Below are 15401 nucleotides of genomic sequence, written 5' to 3'. Positions count from 1 at the left end.
CAACCTTTCTCTTCTGGGAAACAGCCTATTCCCCCAAACAGAGACGTCTCTGTGTTGGTCTCCTCTGCCAGCTTGCCAGACAATGTGCAAATATCCTGTGGGCTGCTGACCTTCTAGGTGCTTCACCCTAGAATGAAAGGCATCACTGGGGAAGCAGGCCAAGTATTCAGTGTAGCTATGGGGAAAGCAGACCCCAGAGACCTGTACTAGCAGGCAACAAAGGCTGGAAGAAGGAAGTTAGCAGCTTTCTCAGGAGGCAGCTGCCTTCGAGGGGTTTGTTGGATGGCCACACAGTCCTGTCCAAGAGACGGCTGCCCCACAGCTGACGCAGGAGGAGACTGCCCTGGGCCACAAAACCCACTGAACCACCCCTCCCTGTGGGGGTGAGCAGAGACCCTAAGGAGACACTCTGTAACTTGGATCTGGAGGTCTTCCTAACCCTGTGGTATTTTGTTGTTGTTTTCTGAGCACTTCTCTGGTCATCCTATCCCACCATCCTTTGGTGACATGTGACAGCCCTTCCTTACTGTCCTAGTGCTCTCTAATCCCCATGACAGTAAGGAGGTGCTGTCATCACATGTTGCCAAAGAATAAGCTCTGGCTTAGATGGAACAGAAATACCAAATCACTTTGGGAACACCGACCAGATCCAAGAGGCTCCTTCTGGACCCTCATCCCTAGGAGCATTGAGACCCCCAAAGGAAGGCAGGGGCAGTGGAAGCAACAAGGGAGTTCACACCAGGGTCCACACACTAGGTTTTAGCAGCACTTTTACTTCCACATCCAAACTCCCTGGGTCCTCACAACAGCCCTGTGAGGTAGGTAGGGTAGGAAGGTTTCAGAGATCCCCATTTATAGATGAGGATGCTGAGGCACAGAGAGGTGAAGTGACTTGTCCAAGGTCATACAACCAGCAGTGTAGAGGGCCCAAAGCCAGCATTCCTCTGCTTGAACTCCTGCGCTCTGGCCCTCTGGCAGGTCCCACATCCTCTCTATTCTCTCTGTGTCCCCCACCCTCTCAACTCTCCTGGGTCTACAGGGACCCTAAAGGCAGCCTGGCATCTGAGATTTTTCAGGAATGGCAACTGGGGTGGGCCTGATCAACTCCAGATAGGAACTGATCCTGAAGAACATGAGGCCAGCTTTCCTTCTCCCCATTTCCCAGTTGGATGGAAGGCCTAGTAGGTCCCAGGGCAAGGATGGAGCTAGGCATGATTCATGAAAGAATGGTGATAAAGGTAGGTGTAAGCATATGTGTGTCCTGCACTAAAGGCAAAGGCTCCCCTAACCCAAGGCCCCAAGGCAGTGTCTCAAGTGCTCACCCCTGTGCCTCTCTCATCCCACAGAGCCACAGTGAGTGTCCTCAGCAGCAAAAGGAGCCATAGAAATAGCTGCCTCTGGCAATGAGCTGCTCCAGTGGACAGCTCCCACCAGGCCTTCAGACCCCATCACGCAGACACAGTGCCTCCACGGCTTGACTGGGGCCCTGGGCCACACCCCCAATAACAAACAGCCGGGGCCCAGCCTGCAGACTAGAGCAGGAGCAGCGGGCAGTGGGCATGGCTGGCAATGCCTCCCAGCGCCTCCTTGCAAGGCTAAAGCTCTCCACAGAGCCCAAAGGACATGGCTGGTTTCCTGCAAGAAGGAGAGAGAAGGCTGTGAGAGGCACAGGCTGTAGGGACTCCAGGCCCTTCTGCTCCCTGAGCCCAGAGAATAGCCCAGTAGGTATCACCCTAGGATGAGCTATCAGTGCCTTGCTCTTCATTGCCTGTGTTCATCATTTGTTCATTCATTCATGTTTCTATATGTCCTCTTGACTGTGCATACAGTGGTCATTTCTCCTGCTGCTGTCTCGTAGACCCTTGCTGGTGCTTGACAGAGCCCCCAGTCACTGAGGAACACCCTGAGTGCTGGGCCAGGGAGACCACATCCTGCCTGCTTCACAGATAGGGAAAAGAGCTCACAAAGCCCTGACCCCTGGAGTGCCTGGAGATGGGCAGAAGGTGGCACACATGCTGGGGGCTACTCTTGCCTGTCTTGGGACTCCCTCCTCTCCCCAGCCCCATAGAGACTTACCAAGGCCCCCAATGGCCACAATGTGGCCCCCAAGGGACCCAACCACAAAGTCTGCCCTCTTATCCCTCATGCGCAGGCTGCGGGGCAGTTTGGTCCAGGACCCTGCAGGAGAGGGGAGGTCAGATCTAGTGACGTATGCACTATGCCCCTCCATCCCACAGAGAGTGCCAGGACAGCCCAGGACAGCCACTGCTCACCATGCTCCAGGTCAAACATCTCCACAGTGTTGACAAAGTGTGGGCGAGAGTAGAAGTTGTGGGGCCCAGGCTGCTGCAGGCCACCCAGGCTAAAGACGCTGCCTTCAGCCATGGCGCAGCCAGCAAAGGCCCGACGGCTGGGTAGGCTTGGATGCCGGGTCCATGTACGGGCCTCCAGATCAAAGGCTTCAAAAGCAGTCACCGGGAGCTTGCCCTGGCGGCCCCCTGTCAATAGAATTGGGGTACCTGGGAAGGAGCCCAGGAGGCTTGGTGTGCTCCTTACTCACTAGGTTGCTGATCTGCCTGCCTCAGCCTCCCACATCCTGCTGTGTGCACACTTGCACATGAATCATCCACCCCACAGTCCCTCAGATACTGGGGTTTGGTTTTCCAACCACAGCAAGACCACCAGGGGTCAAAGCCTCAGAGCAGGCATGGATCACCCCAACAAAGCTTATTTTGTTCTGCCATCCTGGACTGAGTCCGATCCCTATCCCAGTCAACCTATGAGGATGAGGATTTCTAAACTCTGAGCCCCTTTCCCACATCCCCCAGGCCCTTACCCAGGACATAGATCTTGTTCCCATGCAGGAAGGTGGAGGCCCCATAGCAGGGTGTGGGCATGGAGGGTAGCGAAAGCCAGCAGTCCCGACGGGGCTCATACACACATACCTGGGCCTGGGGGGCCGTGTCAGGGCCCATTCCCCCCAGAGCATACACCATACCATCTGCATAGAAAAGAGTAGTTCAGATTGTACCCCAGCCTGCCAGGGTACCCCACCCTGACAGCTGCCCTGGTAAGGCCTGGGGGTGGCTGGAGACCCATGTGTTTATGGCATCCCTCGCCAGGAACAGACACTCTACTACCTGCCTGCAGTGGGGGCTGGGAGAGCTGGGATTCCTACTCTGGCCAGGGCCCCTCTGAGTAAAGAGCAGGAGGCAGCTGATCTAATTATAATCCGACTCTGTCTCCCTGGAGATGCTATGGCAACAGAGTCTGGCATCCAAGCAGGGCTGGCCTGGGCTGGTGGTCAGACTTGGAGGCCAGAAGGTGGGGACTCCCCTCGGGGAGGAACATGGGGGGATGGCTTAAGCCGGGGTGAGAAACATGGGGATCGATCTGCTTAGCACAGAGCTCAGTCTGGGGAGGGGGATTGGGGACCAACTGGAGTTGGAGATGGGGCTGGGAGAGGAATGGCTTGGGTCTGCTGGGTAAAGATACTGTCCACAAGCCTTCTGCCCCAGGATCCCTGCCAGCACCTGTGTGTGACACTCTTTCATTAGAGTAGGCTCTCACCCTCTGTTAAACCCTCAGAGTCAGCTATGATATGTCTGGGGGCCTTGGGGTAATGGGCCAGTCAGCTGGGGGCTTCCATGGGAACCATCCCAGGTCATTTGGCCTTTGTCCATATCAGGCTTTCTGGTGTGTGGGAAGGGTTGGGGGTGGGGCAGGAAGTCTAAGCACAGGCTCTGAGCAGAGGCCCTACTCCTCTCCCCAATCCCAGACTATTTATAACCCTGGGAGTCATTAGGCCATCCCACCCCCATCTCTTAGAAATGAGGAGTGGGGCAAGAACATGGCTAGGGTCTCCCATCATCCTGGGATTGGCTTGGGCTCTGCCTCCCACCTTAGCCAGAAAAGGCAGTTAATAGAAGGCTGCTGAAAGCCTAGCTCAAAGCTAGGCTGGAAAGGATACAGGGGATGAGGCCACATCCTGGGCACCCATGTAAAAATTACAGCTCTTGTTCAGTCTCTGAGGGTAAGGGACTAAGTCAGGAAATAATAAAAGGTGTTAGGGTACCTGAAGTGCCTTCCTTGGGACGCCACTCACCTCTCTCCACAGTTGCAACCCCCATGGCTGCTTGAGGGAGGGTGGCCCGACGCTCCCAGCGGCCCTCATCCATCAGGAAGGCCTCTACAGCAGCTACTGGGCTCTGGACCTCATCCACACCACCCACCACTAGCACCTGCTTGCCCAGAACTACCGCAGCTGCTCCAGCCCGGGCAGTGGGCAGGGGTGCCAGTGCCAGCCATGTGTGCGAGGCCATGTCCAGTGTCTCAGCAGTGTCCAAGGGCAGTCCAGCCCGGCCACAACCCCCCAACACCAGCAGGTGCCCATCTTGGTGTGCCACTGTGCCATAGACCCGGCAAGTGGGCATGGGGGGGAACACCTGCCAAGCAAAGGCCCGGCCACCTCCTGCAGACATGGTGTTCACTGCCAATGGCAGGCCATGCTGTCTGCTCAGACTGTAGGCCTCACTGGGGAGGCATGACAGGGCCTCATCTTGATTCTGCCAGGGCCACAAGAGGTATATGACCAGTCCAGGGACCTTGCCTTCACCTGGAGGAAACAGGGAAAACAGGGGTCAGGGCCACTGACCATCCCCTCAGGAAACAGATAAGCAGCCCATAGCTGAGGGCAGGGCTAGCCCAAAATCACTGGTGGGAAAGGCAGGGGGAGAACCCAACCCCTCTGGCTAGTACATCACTGTGGAGGCCCTCCTGGAGTGGGAAGGAGGGTAGACCCCAGGTACCCAGGAGCTTTTCCCCTTTCCCACTGGGGCATGAAGGATTCTGCTTCCCACCCACTACCCTAACCACTCAGCAACTGGGTCAAATCTGGGTCTAGGCGGGCGGTAGTAAGGTGATTAGAACAGGACTCTCCATCCAGGACCCTTCCTTTCCCCTCAACAAGCCTCACACTGGTCCTGCATGAGGGGAGTCCTACTATATCCTCCCCTTACTGGCTTCCAGAGTGCCCTGGGCAGCCTAGGGGTCCCCACGCCTACTGTCAGGGGTCAGACTCCAGAGTATCCTTACAACATCCTGGGGGCCATTCCACAGGGTTAAACTATTCCCACCAGTAAAAGGCCAGAGTCAGGCTGTATTTCTGACTAGGGGAAGGACTGCACACCAGGGTTCCACACTCTCCTCTGGAGGTCCCCCACAGGAGTTTGCCCATTCCAAACCCCCCAGAAGCCAGATTTCCTGGTGTCCAGAAGTGGGATGGGGGGGCCGTTGGGGGAATCTCATGACCACAGGACTCCAGGGTCCGAGTTCAGGGCGTTTCCAGCAGGAATGGGCAGCTGGACTTCTGGGTTCCCTCGCAGCAGATCCCCAAGTTCTCCAGCCACCCCTTTCTCTTGAGGGCTACACTCCTGGACCCCTGGCAGGAGGGCCTCCTGGCCCCAAACTTCCAGTTCAAGGATGCGGTGGGCGGGTCTGGGCTAACGCGCTTGGGGTGCTACACCCCGCGCCCCAAACTTCCCCTGAGCGCGGTTCCCGCGGGACTCACCCGCCGGTGCTCCGATGCAGCTAGGGCAAGGGGTCCGCCGTTCGGCCTCCGCTGACGCTGGATCTGGCTGGGGCTGAAGTCGGGCTCTGGTGGGGCTCCGGCACTGCTCCGGCGCGGGGCGGGGCTGGGCCAGGTCCGCCCCTCGCCCCCCTCCCCCTGCGACTCAGAGAAACCTCCGCCCGCCTTAACCCTGCACATGCCGCAGCTGGAGCAGGGCGTGCAGATCCACGGTCACACGCAAACGGACAGATAAACGGACACGTGGACATTGGGCCTGACAGAATTTAGCGTCCGACCTCGGGCAGGAGTAGAAATGAGGCAGCGGCGAGCGACACAACACGTGTATGGCAAGGGGCAGTTCTGAGCCCTACCCAGCCTGGGTGCGCAGGCTGTGTAGAGCACGCCAGCCGAACCCGAGGGCTTGGGGGGCCGGCGCCTGCCCACCTCCGCTGAGCTCCCAGGAGCCCAATGACAGGCTTCCCGGCGGCGCCCCCTGGAGGCCACTGGGGGCATGGCCTGGGCCTCTGTCATGTGGGGGCAGCCTGGGTCGCCCTTACCTGGGCATAAAGCAGGAATAGGTCTTACAGTGTACACTGAGGCTAGCGGGGGTGGAGGAACAGAAAGTACCGACCCTTCTACAAACCTGGGTGGGGAGAATTCCTGGAGGGAGTGATACTGAGCAGAGGATGTGCTGGAAGAGTCAGAGACCAGGGGACCTCCCAAGTGGGTCACTCTGGCCTTATCCTGTAGGGCCTGAGAGACCTGGGCTACTATACATGTTTAGGATCCTGGGCTTGCCTCTAACCAACTCTGGGGTCAAGCAAGAGCAAACTGGTGTGACAGGGGCCCACCTATATCAGGCCCAGACCTTGGCCCTGCCTATCCTCTGAGCATTCAGAGTTATTAGCTAAGTCTTCAAGCTGGGGGCCCATTTGTACAGGTCAGTGGTACCTGTGGGAAGAGGTCCTTGCAGTTTTCTGTGTCTGCTCACTGTCTTGTCCCCCTTTCATGGACAGTGCTTATCTTAGTTCCCCCAAAGTAGACCTGGACAAAGATATACATGCATATAGTTAGTATGGGAGGTGAGGCCAAGAAACACCAGCAGTGGCAAGGAGACAAGGAAAGCAGCCAATAAAGGAAGTGTCATCAAGCAAGCTACCACTGTGGGCAATTGGGACCAAATCCTGCTGGGGATTCTGGGAGCCTGCATAGAACATAGGCCTTACATTATTGCTGCCCCCAAGAGCAAGGGGAGCTGAGGTACTCATTCTCAAATCTCCATTAGTCATGGGTTGAGAGCTGTTTGGGGGCATTACCTATTAACTCCCTGGCCTGCCTCACATCTGGCCTTCCCAGAAGTCTATGGGTAGACCCTTCCCCATGACCAGAGAAGAGAGCCTTCGCCCTTTTCAGGGACTGTCAGTTGGATCCAGTCGGCCTGCACAGAAATGGTGGTGCCAAGACTGGTTACAGACTGCACAGACCCTGACTTGAAGGCCTCAATTCTCCTTGTCCCATTTCACCTTGGACTTGCTCTTCAGTGCCCTCACTTGGGGGCACTGTTGCCACCCTCTTGTGATTGCCAATAGGCTTCCAAGAGGCTCACACTGCCCTGCAGTCCCCTTCACATTTGCTACTGTTCCCTTTCCAAGCTCCTTCCCCCTACTTTCCAGCAATTAAGCACTTACAAGCCACTTGCCTTTAGATACCTCCCAACACCCCAAGTCCCTCTAGTCTCCCCTTCCTCCCCTCCAGTCAAACTCTTGAAGCCATCTGTCCTCACAGCCTCCACCTTCTTGTTACTTGCCACCTCAGTGTGCTGCCACTCCTCCCCAAAAATTGTTCTTGGAGGCCGGGCGCGGTGGCTCAAGCCTGTAATCCCAGCACTTTGGGAGGCCGAGACGGGCGGATCACGAGGTCAGGAGATCGAGACCATCCTGGCTAACACGGTGAAACCCCGTCTCTACTAAAAAAAAAAAAAAATACAAAAAAAAAACTAGCCGGGCGAGGTGGCGGGCGCCTGTAGTCCCAGCTACTCGGGAGGCTGAGGCAGGAGAATGGCGTGAACCCGGGAGGCAGAGCTTGCAGTGAGCTGAGATCCGGCCACTGCACTCCAGCCTGGGCAACACAGCCAGACTCCGTCTCAAAAAAAAAAAAAAAAAATTGTTCTTGGAAAAGTCATCATGGAATACCATAGAGCTAAAACTATATGTGCCTGTGGTCCTTAACTAAATCTTGCTAGCATCTTCAAAGTTTTGCCCCTTGTGACCTCAACTTCCTCCTGCTGCTTGTCCTGCCTCTCAGAATCCTTTTTGTTTGTTTTTGTTTTTTGTTTTTTGAGACACAGTCTCACTGTCGCCCAGGCTGGAGTGTAGTGGTGCGATCTTGGCTTGCTGCAAGCTCCGCCTCCCAGGTTCATGCCATTCTCCTGCGTAAGCCTCCCGAGTAGCTGGACTACAGGCGCCCGCCATCACGCCTGGCTAATTTTTTTTTTTTTTTGTATTTTTAGTAGAGACAGGGTTTCACTGTGTTAGCCAGGATGGTCTCGATCTCCTGACCTCGTGATCCGCCCGCCTTGGCCTCCCAAAGTGCTGGGATTACAGGTGTGAGCCACCGTGCCCAGCCCACCTCTCAGATAAATATATATATATATATATATATATTTTTTTTTTTTAGCACGATCTCGGCTCATTGCAACCTCTGCCTTCCAGTGGTTTCAAGCGATTCTCCAGAGTAGTCCCAGCCTCCTGAGTAGCTGGAACTACAGGCACGTGCCACCACGCCCAGCTAATTTTTTGTATTTTTAGTAGAAACGGGGTTTCACCATGTTGGCCAGGATGGTCTCAATTTCTTGACCTCGTGATTTGCCCACCTCGGCCTCCCAAAGTGCTGGAATTACAGGCATGAGCCACTGCACCCGGCCTAGAATCTTTTGCAGGCTCTGCTTCTTCTCCATCACCAGGAATTGGATCCTCAAGATTCAACCCTGGCTTTTCTCCCTGGCACACATATTTCCTCTTGAGGCAATACCTCCCAAGCCACTGCCTTCATTCACATCTAGATCTCCATCAGATCTCTCTGCTCAGACAGAGGTGGGTCCAGGATCCACTGAGAACCATATGAGGCTGGAGGAGCAGGTGGCTTACTCGTGTAATACTAGCACTTTGGGAGACTGAGGTGGGCAGATCACCTGAAGTCAGCAGTTCGAGGCCAGCTTGGCCAACGTGGTGAAACCCTGGCTCTACTAAAAATACAAAACATTGGCCAGGCGCAGTGGCTCACGCCTGTAATCCCAACACTTTGGGAGGCCAAAGTGAGTGGATCATTTGGGATCATTTGAGGTCAGGAGCTTGAGACCAGCTTGGCCAACATGGTGAAACCCCACCTGTACTAAAAATACAAAAATTAGCCAGGCATGGTGGCAGGCACCTGTAGTCCCAGCTACTCTGGAGGCTGAGGTAGGAGAATTGCTTGAACCGGGGAGGCAGAGGTTGCAATGAGCTGAGATCGTGCCACTGCACTCCAGCCTGGGCAACAAAAGAGACTCTATCTCAAAAAAAAAAAAAAAAAAAAAAGGAAGAAGGAAAAAAGAACCATATAAGATGCCAAATGGAAAGCAAGGACTGGGTCCTGGGATCACCCTGTGTTCTCTCTCATCTCATCCCGTCTGATCCCAGTTGTGCCTGTAGGCTCAGCATCCACTAGAGTCCAGGTCAAGTCAGACTGCACTCTGACGAGTGCTCCCAAAGAGTTCCATCTAGGGCATACTGGGCACCAGGAGGCAAAAAGTTAGGCCCTACCACCCCCAAAGGGAGCTAGGTACCCCATGATCCTTACCCCTAATCTCTATCATTTCCCCAGTTCTCATGTCTGGAGGGACACAGCAGAGCCAGAGGATTGGACCTACCCTTCCTCGTTCTCCATTTGCCCTAACTTCTGAGTTGAACATCACCAGAGAGAGGTCTGGATATACTTGCACTGGTGTCATCCCTGAAGGATGGGCTCTCACTCTCTATGGAAGGGGTTCCTGTTTGCACAGCCATGCCCACCTGCACACAGGAGGCCAACACTGCTGGCTTTGGAGAAGCTGTACAAGGCAACTGGTTGAATCGGTCCTGAGAGAGTGAACAGTCAATCCTCAACCATGGACAGGGCCAGAGACTGGACTCACCCACAGCTGGGGACTGGGGGTGCCAAGATGGGGCTTCCTGACTGCACCCCATGAGACCCTGGCCCTTGGGACCCTACTCTTCCTTTCTTTCCACCAGCAAAAAAAAGGCTAGAAGCACTGACCCCAGAGGAACAGGAGATTTTGCAGTTCCTGCTAGATACCTTGGCTACACTTAAAGGCACCGAGGACCTCACCATCGGTGCTGAGGCTCTGGGAAGCTAAGAGGCACCAGATGAGGCCTATGGCACTGCTGGGTGAACTAGGCACTTGTCTTTAGGAGTGCCTGGACCCCTCTGTATAAGCAGGGAAAATACAGAGCAACTAGAGGATCCTGGGGTCACATGGGCAGGAGAAAGGGCTAGTACCCAGTCCCTAAATGAAGCATACCACCACCCTCCTGTGATTGCCAATAGGCTTCCACCTGACCCTAACTACCAAATAAGGCACCACTGCAAGGGTCAAGGTCCAAGAGTTGTGGCAATATTTCTGCCTCCTGGCTCAGGCTCTGACCCTAGTTCAAATGCTCCCACTACCTCATCCATGAAACCAGGGCTCCCAGGATGACTCCCAACCTGGACTTGGGAACCTGTGACTAATGGGACCTTCAGTCAGAGCTGTGGAGACCACTCTGACCTCTCGTTGAACTCACAGACCCCTAGAGTTGATTTTGACCTGTATCCTATAACCACCACCCCTGTACTAGCCCAAGAGCACGGGTAAAAAGACTGAGGTCCCAGACTTCTAGGCAAAAGGAAAGGGGTTCTGAGCAGTGTTAAGACTGGAGGCAGGACTTCCTTCCATTGAGGGGCTGAGGCTGGGCCAATGACTATACCTGCCCTGACCTGCCTGAGCAAGTATACTCAGGCCCACAGTGGTATACTGGAGCTCCCAGACTCGGTATGCATTTGGGCTTGCATGCACCACTTGTGATCACGTGCACACCAGCCTTTCATGCCATGTGCCATGGGCCCTATTCTCAGGAAGAGAGGAAGGCCTGCTGTCCTTGGAGGAGATACCCTTACTGCAAAACAAACTCCCTGTCAGGAGGCACTCCTCTTTCACCCTCTGGTCAGGTGTCTGGGACTGAAGTGGGCATTGTCAGTGGCTAAAGGAAGATCAGAGGGTGGAAGATGGCCCGAACCTTGCCAGGAGCCCCTCCCAGATGTCAATGAACCACCAGCTCCCCTCAGAAAAGGTGTCAGATGACCCCTAATCCAGCCTTAGCCGGGCTGTAGTGAGTCCTTGCCTGGGGCCACGTCAGAGGGCACCTCTGTTCTTCAGCTTTCTGCACAGGGCCGAACGGATTTGGAGCGGTCACCGCGGCCACCACCTCCAGGCAGTCCTCCTTGGTACCCAATCTGCTCCGCCCCCAGACTTTGGGGGGAAATGGGGTCTCGGGGGTCAAGGGTCATTAGGGCGGGCTGGGTCCCGGAAGCGGAAGCGCAGTACACTTCCGGCGCGCAGCGGGCGGCCATGTTGGAGCAGCGGAGGCGGCGCAGAGGCGCGTCTTGGGTCCCCGCGGCGGCGCCGGTAGGTTGGAGCCGCGGGCCTAGCCGCGCCGCGGAGGGGTAGCCCGCGAGGCGGCAGGGCGGACGGGCAAGCGGCCGACTCTTCCCGGACCCGCGTCCTCCGCCGGCCTGGCCGAGACCCCCCACCCCACCCCCACCCCGCGCCCAGCGACCCCACCCTGGGGCTGCGCGGTCCCGGTCGGGCTAGCATCGTTCACCCTGTACATTTCGCTGCCTCAGTGACCCCCGCCTCACGGCTTGGGCCCTAAGGACGCGCACTCCCAGCCTGAGGGCCCCGATCTGCCCCCTCCCCCGTTCCGCCTGTATGGCGCCTCTCTCACTCTCTCACCCCCTATCTTCCGTCAGCTTCTCCTGCCTCCCCCGGGGGCACGTGTGAAGGGAAGTCGGGAGCCGGGCAGCAGCCTCTGTTTCCGAAGCTTCTCGAAAGCCCAGAAAACCCCTCCCAAGAGCCCAGCCTAACCTGCGTGGAAGATCCCCCAGGTCACCCCAAATATTTGCGTCGGGGAGCGTGTGAGGATGGGAAATAGGTCCCTCTCTCTTCTACAGTTCACAGCTCTGGGAACTACATCCCCTCAAAAAATATTAATAAAGAACTAAAGTCATGTGCAAGGATTGTGCTTGGAGAACGGTCTCTGGGGTGGGGAAGTGCCCAAGACACCTGAGGATCCAAGAATGTTTCCAAACAAAGAGCCCCAGGGCATTTCCTCCAGGGTATTCTGAAGACTTCATCTGCTGCATTAGAGCGGTGGGAAGAAACTACACCCAAGGGCCTCATGGCCGGAGGGACCTGCCTGATCCTGGCTGATCTTTTAATGCTCTGGTGCAGCTGGGGAGCTGCCTCCTGCTTCTGGGAGCCCTCAGTGTTAGGTTGGGTATTAGATGTTATGATTGATGGCCACAGCTTCTTAAAGAAGTCTGGAACTAGTTGGATGTTCTCAGTCACCTCCATCTGGGCTGTACTGAGGTCTGTGGCCCTCCAAGTCTTAGGTAGGACAGTTCATACCGCGAATGTCCCCTTGACTCACCATCCTACTTGCAGCCTTTGGCTCCCATTGTCCTTAAACCTTGGGTTCTTGGTCTGGCTGCCTGGTCCCCGGTCTGCCTGGTTGCCTAGGGAGATGTCATTGGCACCTGCTACTCGTCAGCTTTCTAGTTTCTGTTGAAGAAAAATCCGACTCTTTCCCTGGATTTGGTCTCCATGCCTCTGGAGCTAGAAAATGGGTTGCTGAGTACCCTGTCTGGAGACTGAAAACAGAACTTCTGGTGGGCAGGGAGATTCCCCCACCCCAGTCCAGCTCCACACATGAACAGCAGCAGCTGGAGAAACAGATGGGCATGGGCAGTGGGTGTAAGTCTGGGCCCTTTGGCTAACATTCAAGGTTCTTTGTTGTTCTATCCTCGCCTGTTTTTTCACCTAGATCCCAGATCCCACACCAAGTATGCCTTAACTCTTTCTCACTTTGGAGCCATTGCTTTAGCTATTCCCCTTTTTGCTCCATTTCCATCTGATCCTTTTTCATTCATCATATCCTAGCTAGGTATTAACTCACTCAGGAATCCTTTCCTGACCCATTGGCAAACTGAGCTGAGTGCCAGCATTCACTCCCAAGAATCTTAATGGTGTATTTTTCTTGCCTTCTAGCCTGGGTTCCTTGAGGACAGGGATATTGCCTGTATTCCCAGAGCTGAGTAATTCTAGGTTTCTGGCCTCGGAAAATACAGAGTTGAATTAAAATGTACCAGGCTCAAATCTTTTCAGGGACCCGGCAGCAGGTTGGATGGCTCTGAGGTGTTTCTGAGTGTGTATCTTGAAGAAGCTCCCTGACCCTTACCCTCTCCTCCCACCCCAGCATGGTAGAGGGTCAGGAGACCAGTGTTTTACACCAGGAAGTGTCTCACTCTGGCCAGATTCCTCAGTGTCATGGAGATTGGGGCACTGATTGACCTGTCTATGTGTTCTGGCCCCTTGTCTTAGTGCCATTCTTATTGACTCTTTTCCTCTTGTCTTGGAGGTGCCAAGCGCTGGTTTGTGGATACCCAGGCAGATCTGCAGTGCCTAATGCCATGAGTGTGGTGGTTCAGCATGTGGAGGAAAAAGCTGTGCACTCCTGGTCGCGCATCTCCACGGCTGGGAAGAAGGCCCTGGAAGAGGCGCTGCTTGTCTTTAACCCCATGAGCCAGGATCTCAGTGCCACAGAGGCCCAGCTTGTGGCCTTCCTGCAGGGCCTGCGAGATGATGGCTTCCAACCTACCATCCTGCGCAGTGGTGATGTCTATGGCTATAGTTCATGCACAGCTAATCCCCCAAGCCAGACGAAACTGCAAGCTCGTGCCCCTAACCCAACTGCCACATCACCTCCAGCCAGTGCTCCCCGAACTGCCATGCGGTTGCCCGCAGGTCGGGCCACACTGCTTCCCATGCCACTATCTGGTAGGCTGGCTAAAGCGTCCACACCAGCCCTTGCCAAGCATGCTACCACCAACCTGCTGCTGAGCTCTCTGAAGCAATCAAGTGCCAGCCATGCCCGGGGCGCAGCAGTGGGCTTCCCCACCCACCTTTATCCAGGTGTCTACCCTGCCATGCGGCTCTCTGTTGTCCTTGAGGCCCTGGTTCCACTCAAGACTACAATGCCCTGCTTGGGTGCCAAGCACAAGGCACAGTCACTGCATCTCTCACTTGCAGACTCTCCTCTGAAACTGCGGAAAAGTTCAGGGAAGGGTCCAGGGAACCCCCGGCCCAAAGCTCCCAGAAAAACCACAAGCAAGGGCTCCAAGTGTCTGACTCGCAAAGGCCCTGGGGCTGGACCCCGACGAGGCTCTGGGCACCAGAGCAAAACCAACAGAGCCACTGGGTCCCCCAGTGTCCGGCGAATGAAAGGGGGCTCTGCCCTGGGCACCAAAGCAGCCCAGGCCAAGGTAGCTCGAACACTGGCCAAAGCTGCTCGTTCCCAAGCCAGGGTGGCTCGAACACAGGCCAAGGCTGCTAAGGCCCGGGCCAGGGCCAAGGCCAAGGCAGCCCGGGCCAGGGCCAAGGCAGCCCGGGTCAAGGCCAAGGCCAAAGCCAAGGCAGCACGGGTCAAGGCCAAGGCCAAAGTCATGGCAGCACGGGCCAAGGCCAAGACTAAAGCCAAGGCAGTACGGGCCAAGGCCAAGGTGGCTCGGACCCAGCCCAGGGGCAGGGGCAGGCCAAAGGGGTCTGCTAAGACCAGAACTACAAGGAAGGGCCAGAAATACCGCCCTGAGACTGTTGGGCAGAAGAGGAAAAGGGCTGAGGAGGCAAAAGATCTTCCTCCCAAGAAGAGAACACGGCTTGGGCCCCGATCTCCTAAGGCATGGCTAGGGCCTGGAACAGCAAAGCTGCTCAAGTTCCGTGCCATAAAGGTAGATAGGCGGTCCTCCGATGATGAGGTGCGGCAGCGGGCTCAGCGGATTCTCCGCGTGAACCTGTCACCTGAGATACGGCTCCAGCCATTGCTGCCACATTCAGCAGTCTGATTCCTTCACACGGCAATGTTTGGGGAAACTGAGCCCAGCTGTCTGTGTGGCCAGTGGTACAGTGTGCTATGCCCGTGGACTCCACAATCTTGAGGACTCCGGGTACCTCTCTAGGGCCCTTGTGACCACCAGCCTCCTTTCAGAAACTGGAGGGGGTGGGTTAGGGTGGGGTGGGTGGGTGGGAGGGGTGTTTTCATGGCGCGATGCACTGTGACTTGTTATTCAAGTTGTATGTCTACTGTTCCATCTATCACGTTTTATACCTTTCCACCTTCCAGTCTCCCTGCCCACCCTCCATGGTCTTTTTTGTATGTGTGGCTGCTGGCAGGCCAGCTTGAAGGTATAGGGAAAAAGGTCCCAGAAATAGGTATGCCTATTTCTGGGGGTTGTGGGAGGAGGCAGCTCCTGGGCCCCTTTGGAGACATGAGGGGAAATTGGCTTCTGTGGGTGTCTGAGAGGCATCCCCTGAAGACAGGAGCAGAGCCACTATGAAATGAGACATTTCCCTTTGAGGCTGCTCTGGTTTGTGATCCAGACAGGCCCTGTGTAGGACAGTAGGTTCCATGGGGAACCTTGCAGCTAGTGGGTTTTTAGGTCCTGGAATGGAGCCTTTGTGGTACTTCTCCCTAGGGACCAA

The 15401-nt window shown here is 55.8% G+C and overlaps 2 protein-coding genes across 6 annotated transcripts; one reads left to right on the top strand and one right to left on the bottom strand.

The window, feature by feature from the left end:
- Window positions 1–753: 753 nt before the first annotated feature.
- On the bottom strand, window positions 754–11100 carry KLHDC8B (kelch domain containing 8B). 4 transcript variants are annotated; one of them, XM_074032171.1, is made up of 8 exons: window positions 10987–11100; window positions 6521–6613; window positions 5570–6260; window positions 4076–4615; window positions 2837–3001; window positions 2274–2498; window positions 2077–2178; window positions 754–1635 (listed from the first exon to the last, which is right to left on the bottom strand). In XM_074032171.1, exons 4-8 carry the CDS (start codon window positions 4479–4481, stop codon window positions 1439–1441), a joined length of 1095 nt encoding a protein of 364 aa, XP_073888272.1. In that variant the 5' UTR covers window positions 4482–4615; window positions 5570–6260; window positions 6521–6613; window positions 10987–11100; the 3' UTR covers window positions 754–1438. The 4 variants fall into 4 exon arrangements, with proteins under 4 accessions (XP_073888272.1, XP_073888274.1, XP_073888273.1 ...); XM_074032173.1 differs by having other exon boundaries at window positions 4106–4615; XM_074032172.1 differs by having other exon boundaries at window positions 5570–5642.
- Window positions 11101–11205: 105 nt separating this feature from the next.
- On the top strand, window positions 11206–15044 carry CCDC71 (coiled-coil domain containing 71). Of its 2 annotated transcripts, none has more exons than XM_005547104.5 (2): window positions 11206–11270; window positions 13282–15044. In XM_005547104.5, the coding sequence occupies exon 2, from the start codon at window positions 13334–13336 to the stop codon at window positions 14762–14764; it is 1431 nt and encodes a 476-aa protein (XP_005547161.1). In that variant the 5' UTR covers window positions 11206–11270; window positions 13282–13333; the 3' UTR covers window positions 14765–15044. The 2 variants fall into 2 exon arrangements, with proteins under 2 accessions (XP_005547161.1, XP_073888269.1); XM_074032168.1 differs by having other exon boundaries at window positions 11615–15044.
- The last annotated feature ends 357 nt before the right edge of the window (window positions 15045–15401 follow it).

This window comes from Macaca fascicularis, chromosome 2, assembly GCF_037993035.2.
Source record: "Macaca fascicularis isolate 582-1 chromosome 2, T2T-MFA8v1.1".
NCBI classification, from domain to species: domain Eukaryota; kingdom Metazoa; phylum Chordata; class Mammalia; order Primates; family Cercopithecidae; genus Macaca; species Macaca fascicularis.
Note: the sequence above shows the minus strand (reverse complement) of the source record. Positions and strands in the feature narration are given on the sequence as shown.